The following is a 15,895-nucleotide window of genomic DNA, read 5'->3' as shown; positions in this document are numbered from 1 at the left end:
AGTGGCGACTGATATGCGATCCTGACCTTACCCCCCCCCCCACTTTACCAACTGACCAGCTGGGTGAAATATGGTAATACGGTTTCTCATAATCATCCATCCGTGGACTATAAATTTGTATTATTATAGATCTACATTGCTACTCAAGAATCGGCAAATTTTGTCTATGATATGAGAGAGTTTGTTAGATTCAATATGATAATGTGTTTTAATGTCATAAGTGCAAGTTGGGGAATTACTTAAAACCGCTGAACTATAACAATGCTCCCCAATGCTAACCTCCCTCCGGGAAATGGATGCCGTTTCGTTGGTAATGATATGTTTTTTTATTATAAAGCATTGTAAGCACCCTGGTGTTCCAAACTGGTCTATGGAACCGTGAACACATTTTCTCACAGTTTATTTTTCTAAGTCAAACCTCTCATGAAGGGGGGTATATCATTGTTATTGTTTTATTTGGCATTAGTATAATCTATTTACATTTTCCATCCACTCCTCGCGAGTTATTTATTCATCCGGCAATATTTAATCCGTCATGTGGCGTTCATCCTTCTATCTTCATTGTTCATAATCATCAGTGGTCCTTGAATAAATGTGGATTTAAACAACACAGTCCCATATTTATCATTAGAAACCCATTGGTTTGGTTTAAACTGCTGAGTATTTCTAGACATGTTTCCGAAATATGTCTGGATCCATAATTTTTCCTGTCTGCTTTGAATATATATATATTTACGACACAACAAATCTGACAACAGTACAATTCGCATAATTTTGGTAACCAAATTTACGTGGAATATATCTACAGCGTGTGAAGCACTGGCTCCGTAAGTGAACTTTAAATAGCGTGTGAGCAGTGCAAATGACACACTCTGTTCAATGTGCAATGTAAGCAGACTAAGTCTTCCCTGCGTGTGAGCACGTGAGGTACAGCCAATACATGAATGTGTGTTGTACCGAGCCACAAATCATTGGGTTAACCGATATTGACATGGCCGTTGTGCACACTCTTTGAGCATGAAAATGCACGCCAGCACTCTCTGCATCATGTTGCAACGATTAAAATGTGGCTCGTCGTATTTGTATCTCGCAGTAGTTGTGCCTGAATATGCTTATGTGAACTTAATAAGGCGCAACTATAATGACACTGCTGCAAAATACCTATTTAGGGCATGTAGTCTTTTTAATTCCATGTTTATTGAAAAAAATGCATTCTAATCTTGGTTGAATTCCAGGAAATTGGAAAATAGAGAATCTGAGTTCTCTGAATATTAATGGTGGTTGCTTTTCATCATCAGCTCGTGCCGAATACAAATCAGCAAACCAGTGTCTCCAAAGGCTGTGAAATGCATGTTGTTTATTTACAAACTATGTCATACTCACTGTATATTGACCTATTTTTAGGTTTTATGCGTGGCTCTCCAACACACCGGCGTGCTGTACTAGTGACGAATTGGCATGTTCTGTTTACGTGACAACCCTTACGAGTTGGCTGTGTCGGGAAGTGGCGGGTTTAACGACACATTTATATATTTACGCGATCAAAACCAAAAAACCTCTTATGGATGATATTGGTTGCGAAAGTCTACATGTTAAACTATAAACAGTGTTTAAAAGTATGCAGTATCCAGTATAAGTTACCATAACTTAGCATTAGGTTTGCTCAGTCCACAGCATTACAACAAAGGGTATGCACAGTATCACTTCGGCAAGTCTGTTCTGTCAGCAGGAGCGATAGTGAAACCCCTTTTGTCTAAAAAATGTTAATTCTCTTGCTCATCGTCCAAATATTACACTGCTGCTGCACATCCCATGTCTGTCTGTTGTCACTGACAAATCAGATTTCCAGTGACGATCCGTCATTGCTAAAGGTTATCTTCCTGGCCTCCGCTCGCCTCCCCCCACCACGATTGGTTGAATTCGAAATTTTCACCGAATGCTGGACCAATCGACCCACTCGGTTTTGGCCACCGGGGCAAGTGGCGCGAACAACTCAAACGTGAAGTGGTTCATGTAATGAAGTGGTGCATGTAAGTGGAAAATGTAAACGTTTGAATTGAGGCTTCCGAATTTTTGTCCGCCGTCATCAAGTGTGCGGTTCACGATGAGTGTTTGTGTGTAGTGTGTGTCTCTTGAGTGGTTGAGTGTCTGGTGGGTGTCATCTGGTGAGTGAGTTTGCGAGCATTTGGTTAGTGTCAGGTGATTTTTTGACTTCTTTTATTTAGTTACATAGGTAAGGAACTGGGTGAAACAAAGGAAGTTGCGCACTACTTTGCGCTGCACACAACTTGACGTGTGGGTTTCTTGTATAATGGTGAGAAAAATTGCCCTCCACGTACGGCTGACTCCACGTGTAGGTGCAGCCGTAGTAGGTCTGTGTGTCTGCAGGTTTGTGCATGCAAGCACTCACAAGTTACCTAATGCAATAAACTTTCAGTGCTTCATAATCACTCGGACAATGGCTTGTCTCCGTAACAGCCAAAACACATTTGTCATAAGTGTTACGCATGCATGAATTAATTCACGGGTGAAAAAAACAAACCCAAAACGCAAACTCGGGATGCTTTTTGTTTTTGCTTGGGTTGCCTGTTTATTTCTAGCTAGTAATCTATTGTGTGTTTCTATACCCACGTCGTTGAATGCCAAAAAGTGATTAATTGAGGTAATGATTTTAGAAAAGGTACTCTGTAACATTAAAAAGCACGAGATTACTTTAGTTTGTGTTAGGCTCCTGAGGTCATGTTTCATAAGATGCGTAGCACAATAATTTCCTTAAATTTGATTTTGTTTTCATAATTTGGGAAGATTAATCAATACATTGTCATAATGCAACAATTTATTAACTAAAAACATGACCACTAAAAGAAGGAAATGTACGTTTCTGTAAATTTTAGCTCCATCCACTTTTGGCAAAATAAGTAGTGCGTAGTCCGTTATTGTACAAATAAGCAATACGATCCCAATAGATTTATTGTCTGAAGTGAAACTGCAGTGTAATTTAGTATCGTAAGAGTCGAGTGAATTTCAATAACACTCCATCTAGAGCAGATCCACATCGCAGCATTACAACAGATACCTATTTTCAATACAAGTTGTACGAAATAAATACGTACTGTAGTCTGAGCTCCTTCAACAGAGGAATCGCAAAACTACACAAATCCTCTCTCTCATGGCTATCAGACGTCGACATTGGCGTTTATCTCCTGAGCGTATTTGCCATGCGCAATAATCGTTAGACTCGCTCCTGTTTTTATTACAAGTTTAATTGGTTTTTGATTGTTGGATTCCAGTGTGGGGAAGAAAGAAAATTACCGCGGGTTTTGCCCTTGTACCTTTTTAACCGAGCAACGCGTTCCCATTCTATTATCTAAACTTCTCATGTCCATGCATGTATCTCCTTTTCTCCAGCTCTTATCTTTTTTACAATGTACTGTACATATCTTCTTATTCGTATTTGTAAGGTGGCTTCATTAATGAATTTTTTTTAGATACTTGGAATTGGCAGAGCAGTAATTGATAAAATTATTGTCTTGTTCGTATTTATTTATGGGTTTTTTTACATCTTGGCACAAAACAAATTTGTTATCAAGATTGTAGAACATCCCCACCCACTGTCGTATATAGAACAATTATTTTACAACTGCATTCCTTTATATTCTTGGTTCTTTCGGTAAAGTCACGTAGAAGGGAAATAATAAAATAATAAAAATAAAACATAATAAAATGACGCTGTCTTTCCGACAGCTCTGTTTCTTCACCTGAGGACGGCTGCTTGCGTTGTGGCCAAAACGTCGTGAGAATTTCATTTTATTATGTTTTATTTTTATTATTTCCCTTCTACGTGACGTTACCGAAAGAACCAAGAATATGAATCCCTGCAGTCACGAAAGCTTTAAATCGACAATTGCATTCCTTTAATTGTGTGGTCCTGTGTACAGTCTGCACTGTTCAGGAATTGACTTTTCCAGGAAACTCATCAAAATTCGGGAGTCAAAAGGCCATGGTTGGGAGCCTTTTCTAGTGTTAATGCCAGGGTCAAGGCTGGTGCCTCTAACCCAAGCCCTGGGACCGAGGCCACACCCCCGAGGCGGAGGTCAGGCACGGGAGCTGAGAACATGTCCAAGCTGGTCTCAAGGCCCAGGACTGAGCTCGAGGACCGAAGACTGCTTACCAGTTTATTTATTTATTAACCAAGTGCACGCCGGGCTGTGTTTCCCTGAAGCTGACAGTAGCGCGCTCTAACACGTACGTCTGTGTCTGCGCGTGTGCGACTACAGAACAGGTGAGTTCCTTGGACACTCAGACCATTGTGGCGGTGGCGTGCGGAGACTCTCACACGCTCGCCCTCAACGACAAGGGACAGCTCTTTGCCTGGGGCCAGGCATCCGAGGGCCAGCTCGGTCTGCCAGGAACGGACGAGATAGTGCGTGTGCCCAGGTGGGTACGAGCCTCCTGCCTTGCGCTTACAAGTGAGAGCTGGGAACTGATGTTGGTACTTTCATGAGGACACTCGCTTGTAAGGACATTGAGTGATGAAAAGCAATTTGTCCATTTGGCTCGTCAATGGATAGGATTGTTCAGACTAGTCTGTTTGCTTAAGAAGATCTCATCATCTTCCAATTACCAAGATGTTTTTAATAAACTACGTTTTATCATACGTAAAGTGCCGTGAGATGCCTTGGTATGAAAGTCGCTTTATGAAAAATAAACTATTATTATCAACAATGACTTTATTTTTTGCTCTTTCCTTTAAATTCATGATCATACATTTTTCACTGGCAAGGTAGGTTGTTTATGCATCAAGCATAGCAAGCTTACGCCATGACACGGTGCACATGTGAAGAATACCTCTACGGGCTCTGAGACGTCCACTTTACATCGGATAGCTCCACTTGAAGATGTGCTTCAGCTTTATTTTGCAATCTTTGTTTAAATTAAGGCCTCTCTGTGTGCCAGTATAATCTCTGCTGGCCACCAGTCACCTTTGTGTTCCTCAATTACTGTACTTGAAACTGTAGAACATTATATTGTGGATTAGATTCAGTCGTTATTCTCATTTACTGTGTTGCAGGCATGTGAAGACATTAGCAGAGGTACCAATTGTGCAGGTAGCCTGCGGACACCATCACTCGCTGGCGCTCGCAAAAGGTACATTTGCAAAGGCACCTAATCTTTACACTTCAAGGTTTACTTACGCTTAGGTTAAGTTACCAATTAGATCATAACTGTGACATGCTGGGAAGTATAAGCAGGAATAACCCTGGGCTTAATCCCCACACAGTTTTTTCAAAGCGCCGTGATGCCAGCACTAAACTCCTAAAATGCATGTCAAGTTGGGCATGGTCAAAATACAGTGGAATTTCTTTCATCTGCAGGTTACAAAACCACATATAAACAGTAGGAAAAACTTACACAAAAAAATCTCAGGGATGAAATTAAGAATAATATTTTACATGGGACCTTTATCAACACAGCATGCAGAGGAAGGTGTGCTGGCTTTACTGAGAATGTTAAGCTGGTAGAGATTCGATTTTTAGCAACGCCAATCTGACCACTTTAGAATGCACTTTGTCAATGTAGATTCCAGAGCGTGACTCCTCTCTCTGAGCTTTAGCAATGCTGTGGAGAAAGAAAAAAAACCCACATTCTTTTGGATAAATCGTGATTCATAAATAATCATGCAATTTTTTGTTATTCATCAGAATTGTTATCATACATATATACTGTTTTTTTAAAGTCTTACATTGATTTAATAATATTGTTTACTGGCCTATGTGAAATAGTAAGCTTTCAGCTCGGGTAAGTAGAGTCATTATTTTCAGGTAGACTGTTTCTTAAGTGAATCTGGGATGCTACTTGCAAGCAAAATGTACAACCTGAATTCATGTGAACCTCTGTTTCTGACATGCCCAGATGTTCCAACTGTTTTCTTTGTTAATGTGTTCAGAAAAACAAAACATTAGGGGGCCACCTTTGCTGCCCTGGAGCTTCAAACGCTTGGCTTACACAAATACGTTTACAGAGACTCGGACATGTATCTGAGGTCTATTCACGAATGCACTTGCATGATACGAGGGCACAGAATAGTTGTTTAAATCGGTGCTGTGGAATAAATGCATTTTAATGAGACAGCATACAGCATGATTTCACATTTTAAATGCCATATTGCTGTTCTGTTCATGTACATGCTGTTCCTATGTAGCCTTAACATGTCTGTAATTGATCTGTTGTACCAAATATTCACTCCAAGGTCTTGGCTTTTGTCATTTTTATTATTATCCATGCAAATGTGACATCACAACACATGCTATTTGCAATAATAGGGCTCGTTAAATGATTATAAAGGAGATGAGTTGCTCATCACACAAAGCTATCATATTAATGTTTGCCAGCATAATGGCTGCATTCTCTGTATTTATATAAGCAACATCCACTGAGTATTATACATTTGCATACACTGGAACACAGTGAGTCATTCGTACAGATAATACCATAGGTGCTTTACTTTACCCCCCAACCCACAAATTAATAGACTGAACGTTCTATTCACAAGACACTAGCACTCTCTTAAGAATGTTCCAGCACTACATTATACACACGTGGTTGGTAAATTGGGGGCTCATTCCAGTTAAAGAACAGCTGACCTTGGACTCGAGAGTGAGCTACAGGATGTCCCTTTGCCACGCAGACATTTCTGTATTAGCCGCCACGACATTAACTGAGCTTCCAAAGTCAGAGATAATTCAGCCTATTTATGTGCACGGCCGAATCGTATACTTTTATATATTTTTCATTCTTCGACTACCAGACTCGTGTTAATAACACTGTGTAACACGTTTTTTTGTTACTGGGTAGTAAGTGTTCATTTCTAATTGCTTATGCCTCAAAAGTACAGAAAATGGCTATTATTCCCCACAAACTTTGCTTTTGTGACCAGGACAGTGATATTTTGAAATTGACCTATTTTCAATGAGAAAACACGCAAATTTGTGTCTTTTCGGTAACATAAAGTCAGAAATAAACAACAAGAATTTAAATTTACATGTATTTATACTAAACTAATACAAAAATGACGACAAAAGATTTAGACAACAAGGCGCACTACCACAGGCGGGACTGGCCACAGCAGGACCGAGTTCTCTATGGGGAGGAACAACTTCAAGTGGGAGCCACTGGTGGACCCCCGGAAGGTGCTGATGCCCCCACTGCACATCAAATTGGGCCTTGTGAAACAATTTGTCAGAGCTGTAGATTAGGAGTCAGCAGCCTTCAAGTACCTTCAAGACTTCTTCTCTAAGCTGTCTGAGGCAAAGGTCAAAGCCGGTGTCTTCGTCGGACCACAGATAAAGAAGATCCTGGAGTGCAATGAATTCCCCAAGAAGCTCACGAGTAAGGAGAAAGCGGCTTGGAACGGCTTTTGTCGCAGTGGTCCGTGGCTTCCTGGGCAATTACAAGGGCAAAAACTATGTGGAGCTGGTTGAGACTGGTGAAGAACTACGGCACAATGGGCTATAGGATGTCCCTCGATATCCATATCCTTGATGCTCATCTTGATACATTCAAGGAGAACATGGGAGCGTACTCGTACAAGCAAGGCGAGCGCTTCTACTAAGATATACTGGACTTTGAATGCCGTTACCAAGGACAGTATAACGAGAACATGATGGGAGACTACATTTGGGGGCTGATTCGTGAAATTTATTTACAGTATAATTGTAAATCTCGAAAAACTACTCGCTTATAAATATTTTGTAGTAATTTTTGTATTACTTTAGTATAAATGCATGTTAATTTTGATTCATATGGTTTTTTTTCTGACTCTGAACTAAAAGACACACATTTGCCCGTGTTCTCATTGAAGATAGATACATTTCAAAATATCACTGTCCTGGTTATAAAAGCAAAGTTTGTGGGGAATAATAGCCATTTTCTGTACTTTTGAGGCATAAGCAATTACAAGATAACACTTACTACCCAGTAACAAAAATTGTGTTACATAGTGTAATCAAGAGAGAATTTAAACCCGTTGACCAGATTACAAATCGACATGTCGACTTGTAGGTTCAACCTGTTGGCCTGGAAAAAAAACCACAATTGCTTTTTGAAATTGTTAGGAAAATAATTCACAATTCTGTTGATTGTGTGTGGCCATGCTTAACCTTGGTCTCAGCTTGGGCTTCGTTATTAGGATGAATAACCTCCTCTGCTTGGGAAATGTAAATGAACACGACTCCTGTACTTGCGCATTACAGCAGTGATGTACGCTGTACCACTGGGGTGTTACATTTGATATAAGTGGCACTCTGTAAATGTGAATTAAAATGACAACTGTGTTAAAACAACAAAACTCAAATTTGATGTGAAATTTTGCTATAACACTTTGCAACGATGTAGAGATTATAGACCATATCTGGGAAGATTTTGTTTTTAAACATTCTTTTGTTTAACTTCCTGTGTCAGGTGAAACTCTAGGGCCCTACTACAAGCAACGTTTTTGGTGTTCCCTTTTTTAGCGGCTGCACGTTTTGTTATTCTGCAGCTGACTTGCCTGGTAATACGGCTCATTACTCCAAATGGAAACAAATGAGCATATATGTAGACTGATTTATTCTAATATGTGTATTGTGCTGACGTGGCTGTGCAGTACATGTGGCCAAAACACATGCGTGGTTTGATATAAAGCCGCCGTATTTAACCATCAGTGGCCATTAGTGGCCATTCAAAAAGGCAACAATTTATCGACTTAAGGAATGCCACATGTATTGCATTGTTGACACTTGGGCCATCCGTTCTTATTATAATGTATGTAGAACACTGTCTTGTGTTGCCCCGAATGTGTCAAAATACTCTGACAAGGGTGGCTGGCTGACAAGGAGAGTTACCTCCCTTCACATTGAGTTCAGTTTAATTGTAGACAGATGCCAAGTGAAACGGCACAAATTGCCTGCGCCTCTTATGTTATTCGGGGCGAAAAAAATACATCAAAGCAAAGGTGACTTTAAAGTAATATGTTTCATTTTTACAGACTTGCCATAATGAGCCCGATTCCCATATGTTAGGGTACTTGATAGGCATTGTTATAATGAGGCCGTATGTTATCCTGACAACACTTTATCTTTACCTCTTAATTTACAAGGCTAAACTATTTTTATTTTACCAGGTAAGGCCCACTGAGCTGTATAGCTCTTTTTCAGAAGCGACCTGGCCACAAATGATAACTCAACGAAGTGGCGTATCACATGGAAATTTATAGCAGTCAAATACTCTTAAATGCATGATTCAAAATGTGGAGGGAAAAACCGGAGGACCCGGAGAAAAATCCACACGACCACAGGGAGAACATGCAAATTCCAAATATGCCAGTGTCAAGGTCACGATCGAACTCACGACCTCCTGTATACCAGGCAAGGTAGTTAACATCTCCCCACCGTGGCGAGTTATCTACATAATTGCATTTTATTGGTAGCCAGTACTCCAATGGTATTTGTTTTTACTCTTTAACTCCGACGGTTACAGGTCTATTTTTTTATCGCCGGTCACCTTATGCGAAATCGATTTTTTGACCATTGCCTGCCATCAGTGAACTCGGTCTGAAATGAGCAGTCATTTGACATTTTGCTTTTATAGCTTGTAAACTTCAAGAAGCCTATAATAAGCACACTTGACAATGGTAGGCCATTATGTATCATCATTAACATATCATTAGCAATAAGGCCCTTTTAAATGTATGATACACTTGAAGAGATAAGTCTATAAATTGATAAAATTTCGTAATAAATTTAGCAATAACATTTCTTGTCAGATGCTTGTTTGCTTCATCATCCTTACTTCCCCTTTAATTAAGGGGTGAGCAATCTCGCAGCTAAATATGCACATCTCCTAAGACTGACACATTGTGCTGTAAAATCTAGACATCTGACTAGGCTTATACTGTGCAAGTGAATTTAATCACGTCTTATCTTTTTTATCGCACTAAATCTCTTTTAAATTAACTCGACTAAGGAACATCGCCACATGATTGTGGTTCATTGTGACATTGAAACAGTGAAAACAATACAGTAACCTGCCCTTTGCAGGCGCACCTGTGTGTCGGAGCGGACGTGGTGGCAATGTGTGATATCGCTCGGCATCGTTTAAGACTTGACGTCTGCTTGGTTGTGTGGTGGGGGGTGGGGTACAGATGGTCGCCTCTTCACGTGGGGCAGCAACCGCTATGGGCAGCTCGGCGTGGGCAGCTTCGGGGGCAGCCAGCGGACTGCGCAGCTCGTGCACACCCTACAGGGTGTGCCGCTGGCGCGCCTGGCCGCCGGCAAGGCCCACAGCCTGGCGCTCACTTGCTCCGGCGCCGTCTTCGCCTGGGGACGAAACAACTTCGGGCAGCTGGGTCTCAGCGATGAGATCGGTGGGTGGCAGCGCTTGTCGCGGGTTCTGCTTCGTGGGGTTGGCTAAAGGGAAATCGGTTCGTGTGCGGCTGCTAGGCGGATTGTTATTACTTGGCGGAATCAGCGGAGGTGGTGGCGGTGGCTTTGGGGATGTCTTCATTCAGCAGTCGGTTTACCATGGATAATTATGGTGGTGACACATTCATATGTCTATGAAACTATGTAAAACCTCACCGGTTAATTCAGAATGTCAACAGTTTGTCACTGACAGAGAGGGAAGAACAATCTTGAAATTTCAGCCAACTGGCCTTTAAAATGTTACGGTGTAAAATATGACACAAAATGTAAAAGTATAGCCCCTCAGTGACTATTAGGAGCCCGTTTTTCTAATCTGTTATACACTGTGCATTATCTGAAAGCAATATTACACTTATACAGGATACCTACAGACTGAAAGCAGCAGAACACTTATTTATATAGGATAACTACAGACTATTGTTTTCCATTTAATAATTGTGGTAATGTAGCTTCACTGAGCTGAGTTAAAAAAATTAAAGTACAATCTATTTTTTCTTATTGTGTTCAATGCAGTGAAGTCACATATAATCAGTGACTGCTTGACACTAATTGTGTTGATATTTTTTGTGACACTAGCGTAGTACAATATATGGCTATTTGGGAAATTTTAAGACATTTTTTATTATTTTTCTTATGCGGCAAAGGAAAGTGGCACAGCACTTCAGCATTGGTTTTTGACCAAACCAACCCATTGTATGCACCATTTTGGCTGTAATAGGCGCTTGCTAAAAACAGTTGCACCAGTCTGTGAATTCTTATGGGGATGTGTCTGTCTGTATGTGCACATTGCAGACAAGTGCTACCCTGCTCTACTGAAGTCCCTCCGCACACAGAAAGTTGTTTATATCTGCTGTGGAGAGGACCATACCGCTATTCTTACTAAGGTATGCTAAGCGTATATAGCCCAATGGCATAAGTGTTGACAATCACAGACGAGCCCTGATTTCTCCATCTGAGTGGAGACAACCGCACTCCTCAAGGCCATGATTAAAGTTGTTGTTTGAAGAAGGGTGTAGCGACCTACCCTTTTTGCCAGGAATCCAGGCTGTCTACTGAGACGATGCTTCCATCGAGAGATTGATTTTCCAGAAGATGCATCCGAAATATTCAAAATGCCGAGCCGAGCTTGTAGAAGATGTCTTTTGAGGGCATCTGTGAAGGCTGGCACCATGTGATAGGAAAGATTTTCAGAAGACTGGAGAATCTCCTGCCATCTGTGAGGGTCGGTGTGTTGGTGGACCACCGACCGTATTTATATATCGTGAATTCTTTCACGTGTAACTTTCACAGCGTTAGAGCAGCAGATGCACAAGAAAACATTTACTTGGCAATGTTCTGTGAGTGGACGTCAGCCCACATAGCCATCTGTGTCACAAGGTGAATATATCACCAGTTTTGCACCCCATTAAGAAGTATGCTGGTGATGGGTTATGGTGCAATTGGGTAGTCAGTATAGATGTCTATTTGTGGAATGAATATTGTCAGCATAAAGTCATGCAAGGGAAATGGCCTTGCAAGTTGACACTAAAGAATCGTAGTCAATGTAATTTCAAAAGGGCTCTCAATCATTGCATTGGTCTTCTTCATTCTGTTGAAGGGAAATCTGATTCGGACAATATATTTAAACTTTAACTCGGATATCCGTTTAAAGTTAAATGATTTGTAAATAACTCCTTAATGCTATGATAGCGGGTTAGCTCAGGTAATGGTGATCTGGCTGAAACCATCAAACTTGCTCCACTGAATATCCTGGTTTTGATCCGACTGCATAGGTTTTGTGGTTGTGCGATGCAGCTCCCTAGGTGAATCACATTGCAGAACCACCGGGTTTTAATCTTGGGAAACATCTTGATGGTGCTGGTTAAATAATATAAAAAAAACATTCACTGTGGGATCCACTTAGTCTCCAATCAAGTCGCAGATTTCCACATTTTGGTATCTTGTGTTGTTGGTGCTTATGCATATCAAGTGGCCCTGTAGAAATCTGTTAAAACCCAGGCAGCATGCTCTGCATTCTGCACGGAAGAACAGTGTTGCGTGTTTAATAACTAACTTTTATTTGATACGATTTGAATTGATGGAGTCTTTATTAACATTGGCACATGGCCAAGGCTTTTTATACGGACGTTCTCGTGGATTTTTTAAATGTTAGGTTGGAGTGTTTTTTGAGTGGGTTTTAAGATTGACTGTTTTGTAAGTGTGTGGGCATGAAAAAGTAATCTACTGATGTTTACTGTGTTGAGCCTGTGTCTGCCTATAAGCAATGAATGTATTGAGTCAAGGAAGAGCAGCTAGCAGCAGACCATTGCATGTGGATCTGGGACACTTGTCTAAATATCCATTTTAAAATTGATTAGTAGACGTTAAGCAGGTAGCCACAGCATTGCATAGTGACCTGATTTTGAACTGGGTAAATATTACACCAAAACTGTCTAAGATACTTATTCTTGGTTCTTTCGGTAAAGTCACGTAGAAGGGAAATAATAAAATAATATAAATATAAAACAATAAAAATTCTCACGACGTTTCGACTGCAACACAAGGAATCATCATCAGGTGTGAAATCCACAGCAAGAAAATTTTCTTGCTGTGGATTCCACACCTGATGATGATTGCAATCATGATGATGATTGCTTCTGTTGCAGTCGAAACGTCGTGAGAATTTTTATTGTTTTATATTTATATTATTTTATTATTTCCCTTCTACGTGACTTTACCGAAAGAACCAAGAATATGAATCCCTGCAGTCACGAAAGCTTTAAATAAAAATTTGTCTAAGATCCTCCCTATGTTATTGCTTTTCCGACACTAATCGCAGTGTTAAGGATTCATATTCATGAATCCCTTCAGTCATGAAAGCTTTAAGTTGAAGTGTTAATGATGTTTATATTCATCTGCAACCATGCACAATTTGATGTAATTTTCCTTCGTCATTGTGTTCAAGCCCAATACATTTTCAGAAGCCATAAGACAGAAGCAGCACGAGGTGCATGATCACATCGGATCACAGCGGAGTTTAGTCAAACCTCAATCTCAACGCTGGTTCAGTGAGCATTAATAGTAACTGAAATCATCACCTGTCATGAGTTGAATGGGTAAACGTCTGCTCTGCACCTGTATTTAATTATCGTTGTCCCTTGCATGCAAGGACGTTTTTTAAAAATATAAATTGTGGGGCTAAAATGCATGAAGACAAAAAAATTATTTCACGAATTCATAATGAATAGATAGAGAGAAAAAATGTCCACATGCAAGCACAAACTTGATAATAATACAAACATGAATGCCAGTATCTTCCAACATAAATTGGCAGCAGCCTCTATCTTTATGATTGACACCTCGTGACCTTCCATGTAGAACGATTTCAAATCAAAACGTCAACAAGTAGCACTTAATGTTGTGCTTTCTATCGTCTCTGTTCACGTGCCTGGAGTCGCACGCGTGTGAATGCATGCACAGGTGAATTTAATTGGCGTGTATTCACGTACGATTGATTGCACGCGTTAACAATACATGCGCGCTGTGCCGCGGGCAGGAGGGCGGGGTGTTCACGTTTGGCGCGGGCGGCTATGGGCAGCTGGGCCACAACTCCACCAACCACGAGGTCAACCCACGCAAGGTGTTTGAGCTCATGGGCAGCATCGTCACGCAGATTGCGTGCGGCAGGTACGGGGCGGCTGCTGTGCTCTCTCTCCACTCTCGTTATATGATGGCTGCTCGACTCCCTGCTGCTGTTGAGTGTAGAGTAAAAGGGGGATGAGGGAGTGAGAGAGCTGGTGTAAGTTCTGCTTCACACTTGATCTCATTCCTGACGGTGCTGGTAAAGGGTTTTTGACAACTTCTGCAGAGCAGATGGTGTCCCTTTGTGGAAGTCCCACAGGATCACTGAACTGTTGACCCCATGGAACATGGCCTGATTGTGTGTGCGTTACCAACTGAGATATCAGCTGTTCAGTAAATTAGTATAACATTAATCACCGAGGGATTAATCAGAGGGCAGTGCTGTATTAAAAGTACACCGTCTACTGCCTCCCAAGTAAAACTAAATTATAGGATATTAATGAAAATATCAGTCGTATATTAAATGTGTGTGTGCTTGCATTAAAAATATAGACCATCTTTGCTAACTTATGTACATTTATCAATGTCCCAGTAAACATGCAAAGTTGGACCAACATTGGTCCAATGTTCCATGTTTACTGGGGTTGTAGGAGGGCTGTAAAGCGACAAAATATTGTATTCAAGCTTAAGTGGAGTATAGCAGTCCAATATTGCCACCAGCCTTAAAATAACAATTACATTTCTACTATTGTTAGTTTTTGAAATTAAATTTTGTAGTGGGTAATTTTCATTTATTTGATTTGGTTAAGACACCATCATGGGATGGCATATTTTTTTGTGAATGACCGTCTTTGGTCTTTTATCATACATTTATGAGACATTGACACAGCTGTCCGCAGGAACGAAAGGACAGCTGCTGGAATCACGCATTCAGTGCTGCACAGGCTACATTGCCGCATTGTTTTTTTGTTGTCATCGTCTGACGTCTGACTTGTGTGACACACGAGAGAGGCAACGATAACACCCGGCAAAGTGACGTAACGAGCTGGGCACTGTGCTGGCAGGCAGCACACGCTGGCGTTCGTGCCATCCTCGGGGAGGATCTACTCCTTCGGCCTGGGAGGGAATGGTCAGCTGGGAACAGGCTCCACCAGCAATCGCAAGAGCCCGTTCACGGTGCAGGGCGCCTGGATGCCACACAACGGGCCTTGCCCCTCCAACGTTGGTATGGGCTCGCAGGGCACGCACAAGTCCGCATTTCACTTCATCCCAGAGCTTCCGGTTTTGTGTGCTGAACTCTCAAACTCGGGGCCAGATCCCTTTTCAGCTTGTCAGGATTGTCTCAAAGTGAGAATTGCTTAGCGGTTTCTAACGACAGGATCTGTAAGGGTAGCATGTGGCCTGTGCGTAAAAGCACCTTGAGGGGATAAGTGATGTGTTTTTATTATTCAATTGAAAAAGGATAAGCATGCCATTACCACCAATGTCTTGTTCATCTGTTTGTATTTGTTCAATGGCTGCTGTAGAGGTGAGTATGAACTCGCAGTCCAGAGTCTGAGTTCATATCTTGGAAAGGGTCAATTTTTTTTACCTAAAGCAAATAGTCCGTTTATTTCCACGCACCCATATCACCCACCTATTGATTTAGTGAATTGCCGTTATTCCAAGTCACAACTGTTCAACAACGAGTTACATTTCTAACACTGCAGTCAGTAACGGCCTCGAGTAGCTACACAGATGACAATAAGCCCTTTATGTGCAACAAGTACTAATCATAAAGGATCAATTTCTACAAATGACATCCGTTGCATGTATTGTATGTGAGATTCAGCATCAAAGTTAATCGATGAATTGATGCATTCTTTCACCCATAT

The 15,895-nt window shown here is 41.1% G+C and overlaps 1 protein-coding gene across 1 annotated transcript in view; it reads left to right on the top strand.

The window, feature by feature from the left end:
- HERC4 (HECT and RLD domain containing E3 ubiquitin protein ligase 4) overlaps positions 1–15,895 on the top strand; it is a 56,181-nt gene that overhangs the window by 11,852 nt on the left and 28,434 nt on the right. Inside the window, exons 3-8 of the mRNA XM_078597558.1 lie at positions 4,278–4,437; positions 5,072–5,148; positions 10,181–10,402; positions 11,253–11,344; positions 13,996–14,126; positions 15,086–15,246. Of these exons, the coding sequence (XP_078453684.1) occupies positions 4,278–4,437; positions 5,072–5,148; positions 10,181–10,402; positions 11,253–11,344; positions 13,996–14,126; positions 15,086–15,246 (843 nt within the window). The remainder of the gene's footprint in view (positions 1–4,277; positions 4,438–5,071; positions 5,149–10,180; positions 10,403–11,252; positions 11,345–13,995; positions 14,127–15,085; positions 15,247–15,895) is intronic.

This window comes from Lampetra planeri, chromosome 9 (genome assembly GCF_965212315.1).
Source record: "Lampetra planeri chromosome 9, kcLamPlan1.2.h2, whole genome shotgun sequence".
NCBI lineage: Eukaryota > Metazoa > Chordata > Hyperoartia > Petromyzontiformes > Petromyzontidae > Lampetra > Lampetra planeri.
This window is presented reverse-complemented; position numbering and strand designations above follow the sequence as displayed.